Source organism: Malurus melanocephalus, unplaced genomic scaffold (assembly GCF_030028575.1).
Source record: "Malurus melanocephalus ecotype Western Australia unplaced genomic scaffold, MMel_1.1 scaffold_174, whole genome shotgun sequence".
Taxonomy (NCBI): Eukaryota; Metazoa; Chordata; class Aves; order Passeriformes; family Maluridae; genus Malurus; species Malurus melanocephalus.
The window spans coordinates 731,823-736,095 of record NW_026623406.1 but is presented as its reverse complement, the minus strand read 5'-3'; the positions used below and the strand labels follow the sequence as shown (position 1 = coordinate 736,095).

Here is a 4,273-nt window from a genome sequence, read left to right as displayed (position 1 = left end):
CCGCCGGCGCTGCATCTTCCCCCGTCCTTTTCTCCTGTTAGAGCCGCCCCCTTTCCTCCGTCCCTGCCTCCCTGCCGGTGTGCCCGAGCTGCCCTCTGCACTGTGCTGTGCCATGTGCAGCGAGCCGAGGGGCGGAGGGCAGTCCAGGAGGAGGCACCCGGAGAGAGGGTCGTGGGGAGCCCTTCAGGACAGGATGATGGTCGAGGAGCTGTGGAGGATGAGCCGAGGCTGCCGAGCAGAGGGTTTACCCCGGGGTAATGAGGAGAAGGGACCAAATGCTGTCACCTCTCCCAGGGCATGGTGGCTCTGCTTAGAAGAGACTCTTGGAAGGTGCTTGAAGGCCTAGTCTGCTCATATTCCTCCTCATAAGGGCTTTTTTCCCTACTCTTCCTATCTCCTAACCCCTCACTAATGTGAATTTCAGGTAAATTTTGGTGCTGGTGGGAGCCTGACACACATCTGGGAGGATTTCYAGCCTTCCTTGTCTCCTTCCCAGCAGCCAAGGCCATGGGGTGTTTGGGACACACCAGCTCTGAGGAGGGGCCCTGCTCCTGTCCCAGTGCTGCTGGACACCTGGAGGAGGGACAAGCAGAGCCTTTCCTGAATTGCTCTCCACTGCCTGGCCTGGAGGGTCWGTGATGGTGTGGCCAGAGTGCACCACAAAGGGCTGGGTTCATTGCTCAGCTTGGTGACATCCCCCTTTTGTCTCCTCACAGGCCAACCCCGCTCCCATTATCGTGAAYCCAGACTCGCTGGAACAAGGGCTCTCTGTAAGTCTCCCGGTTTCRTTTGGCTTCCTTTGATCAAGTGGTGCATTTTCCCTGCTCAGCAATGCAGGAAAGACTTTTCCAGCTCAAGGAGGCCCTGGTAAGGCAGCAGAGGAGCCTGATACCCACACCACATCCCCGCAGCTCMTCCCCTGCTGGGGCTGGGGGACRCTGCTCAGAACCAAGGCCAGCAGCAAGCGATGCTGGGGRCTCCAGCACAGGGAGGTACAGGGCAAAAGGCTTCAGAAAGGAGCTGGTTCTGGGCTGGCTGTGTTCAGGACTGATCACACAGCCATTTCCTCTGCATCCCATGCAGGGAGGCTGGGAGGCTCTGCTGGGGCATMTCTTACCTTTCTGCAGTGCCTCAGCCTCCTTTGGTAGCCCTGGCCCTTCAGGAGGGAGGCAGGGCTCTCTGGGTGCTTGCTGGCATCACACCCACCATTCCTCAGGGCAGCAGAACCCATCAGATGCTGCTCCCCTCCCAGTGAAGGCTGCCAGCAGCTGAGCAGTGCTTGGTGARTGTTTGCAGCCACAGTGCATTTGGCACTCCTGGAGCAGTATAAAGATAATCCTCCTCGCTTTGTTGCAGGGTTTGCGTGGTGCTGCATCCATCCCCRGAGCATTTGTAAATCATTCCTGCTGGGGGATGAAGGGAGGAGGGTGGCCAGCATGGGTTTCTGGCCAGCAGCACTGGTTCCGTGCTTGTGGGGTATTTCCCATTTTTTTGCCCAAAGGAGCCCAGTTAACAGCTTGCCAGGGCTTTGCATCTGGTTCACTTCAGGAGCACCAAACTTCAGCTGCCTTCCACAGGAGTCAGGCAGCACCAGGACTCAGAGCTGGGCTGGGTTTGTCTTTGGAGTCATGGTAGAAGGCTGCAGGTGGCTTTTGGGGTTGAATCTCCCTTGTAAAATCTGCAGATCTCAGGCCACAGCCTGTGGTGTGCACACATCTGAGCTGCACTGGGCTGGCTGAGCAGGGCTGCCTGGCCTGACCTCTCCCACCCTGACTGTGTGCTTTAATTAATTAATGCCAGTCCCTCCTCCCTGCCTGTGGGCCCAAGGGCAGTGAGAGGTGAGCCCAAGGGCCAAGGACAGACTCTGTCACCGCAGGCAGGTCCCTGAGCCCTGCAGAAGCCAGCAGCAGGGAGCCCTCATGCGGGGCCAGCGACTACCTCATTCCACTGCAGTGCACTCCACTTTGCTGCCCTCCTGGCTGCCTCCTTCTGCTCCAGCTCATTAACTTCATATCCCACTCTCTCTCTCCACCTCCATATCGCTGTCCATCCCTTCTCCCTGCCCCTTGGCTGCCGCTCCTTCTTGCTGTGCTGGATGGGAGCTTCCTCCTTGCAGCCCTGGGGTGGGTTTGGCTGCATTCAGGGGGTGCTCTGTACCCCAGACAGGCTCCAGCATCACCCTGGCAGTGGCAGTCACTGATCCCATCCATCCAACCTCAGCAGCACTTGCTGACAGTGACTGTCCTGGAGGGGTCAGAAGGACCACCAGGCTGTGGCTGCGATGTCTGGCTGTGAYCTGGTGTGTGCCTCCACGTGGGTGCCTGGAGGAGCAGGGTGAGCAACACCTCTCAGCACCCAGCCTGGAAACTCTCTTGCCTTCTACTTCATGTATATCAGGAGAGAAACAGACCTGCTCCATCTTTTCCTTCTGCGGGGTGCTGGATTCCTCAGGCTTCACAAAAAACACCCCCCAAAACCTTCACAGTTTGCCAGGTCAGCAGAGGAGCCACACCAGGAACTTGCTGTGAACATCAAAATGCCAAAAATCTGGAAACATGTTTTTTTAACAAACCCAAAAGCTGAAACCCGTTGGTACAGTACGTATTTGGAAGGGTTAAAGTCACATCTTCCAGTCTTTAATTACTTAACTATTCAATGCTTTCCTTAATGATAAACAGATGGATGTAGTCTAGTTCCTTCCTGTTCTAGCTCCATTGATTGCATTGAACTATCTGCTGGGCTGGATTTGGCCCTGACTGTTTATCAAGAAGTCTGTTCTGCATTTCAATGTCCCTGTCCACCCACTTCCATCCCCAGGAGCATGTGGCACCATAAGGTACGAGCTGCAGCACTGGGATGGCTGGGGCTCAGCTTGGGGCTTGAGCAGAGCCCAGCACCYCCAGGGGGTAAAAACCCAAATAACCCACTATAAAATGCCTCCAGTAGTAAAAGTATCTCTTGAAGGATAAGGAGGGTGCTAAAGGGCATCACCCATGCCAGCTTAGGTCACTGCTCACAATTTCACATCTTGGTGTATTTTGCCTAGCACATCCATTGCAGGTACACAGAGAATCAGTGTTCCCATGGCAGATGGGGTCACTTCATTTCAGAGATGCCTCYCTGAAGCTAAAACAACTTATTGCTGCCAGGCAGTACTAAAATGAGCAGGGGAAGTCACTCCAAAGCCCTTGAGGATTTGGAGGTTTCAGAGTCTGGGTCCTTGGAGCCTGATTTGGTGCCTCATTGCCCAGCAGTGAGGTGCAATCATCTCTTCAGTCGCTTAAAAGCTAGGTGTGAGGAAGAGAAGTGCTGGTTGAGGCCAGGGGGCAGGTGGAAGCGAGTCAGTCKGTCTCAGTGCTGCGGCAGGATGTGTGGACACGGGGAGGTGAAGGGAGGGAGCTCTTGACCTATTTTCCCTGGGCCCCCTGCCATGTGCAGGCAGGGAGAGCTCTCCCTTGCCAGCGCTGGCAGTGCCTGTGCCAGCGGGGAGGAGCCCTGTGCCAGGGCAGGCATGGGGCATGGCCAGGTGCCCTCCATCCCCAGGGCTGGGTGACACAACCAAGGGCTGGCTTTCCAGTCTTCAGACCCTCTTCATTATCTTGATAAAAAGCTGCTCCATCAGCAGGTCCCAGTGTTTGTCCTCATCACATCCTGAGCACAGGATACAGGCAGGATCTTACTCCAAAAGGGGCTGTGAGCAGTGTTGCCCTTCCTGCAGATTATTTCCTCTTGCAGCCTGGGTTGCATTTGAGGAACCTCATCTTCGTCTTCTAAATTTGGCCTTATTTTTTTATTTAAAAAGCAAGCAAATAAGCAAAAGCACCAAAAAAAAAAAGCCAACACCTCCCCTTTCTAAAAACCCACCTCAAATCTTTACACTATAGCAAATTGCAAGGGGTGTTCCACCGTTGCAGTGTTGGGCGGCAGAGCCKGCAGACAGCTTGCAGCAGCTCTGGAAGGTGTGTGTGCTTTTCTGTTTATCAAATGAGTGCTAACTCTGCAGCCTTCTGTTGATGATCTAAATGCTGCCATCGGTAACTATTTCCCTGCTGCTCGAAACAGGAGAGGGCCRGTAAAGGCAACTCTTCCTGGGCCCTCAGGTGGGTTTTTGCATAGGAAGGGTCTGGGAAAAAATACCCTTACGGTCTTCCATGAGAAACCAGATGATGCTTAGGATCAGGATAAGCTGGGAACAGCTAATTATCCCCTGACACTCCTGTCAGCTCTGCAAGTGTGAGAGGAGAGGAGAGGAGAGGAGAGGAGAGGAGAGGAG

General features: G+C 54.6%; 1 protein-coding gene across 1 annotated transcript in view; it reads left to right on the top strand.

The window, feature by feature from the left end:
• DLG3 (discs large MAGUK scaffold protein 3) overlaps positions 1 to 4,273 on the top strand; it is a 75,890-nt gene that overhangs the window by 39,422 nt on the left and 32,195 nt on the right. Inside the window, exon 5 of the mRNA XM_057372623.1 lies at positions 717 to 770. Within this exon, the coding sequence (XP_057228606.1) occupies positions 717 to 770 (54 nt within the window). The remainder of the gene's footprint in view (positions 1 to 716; positions 771 to 4,273) is intronic.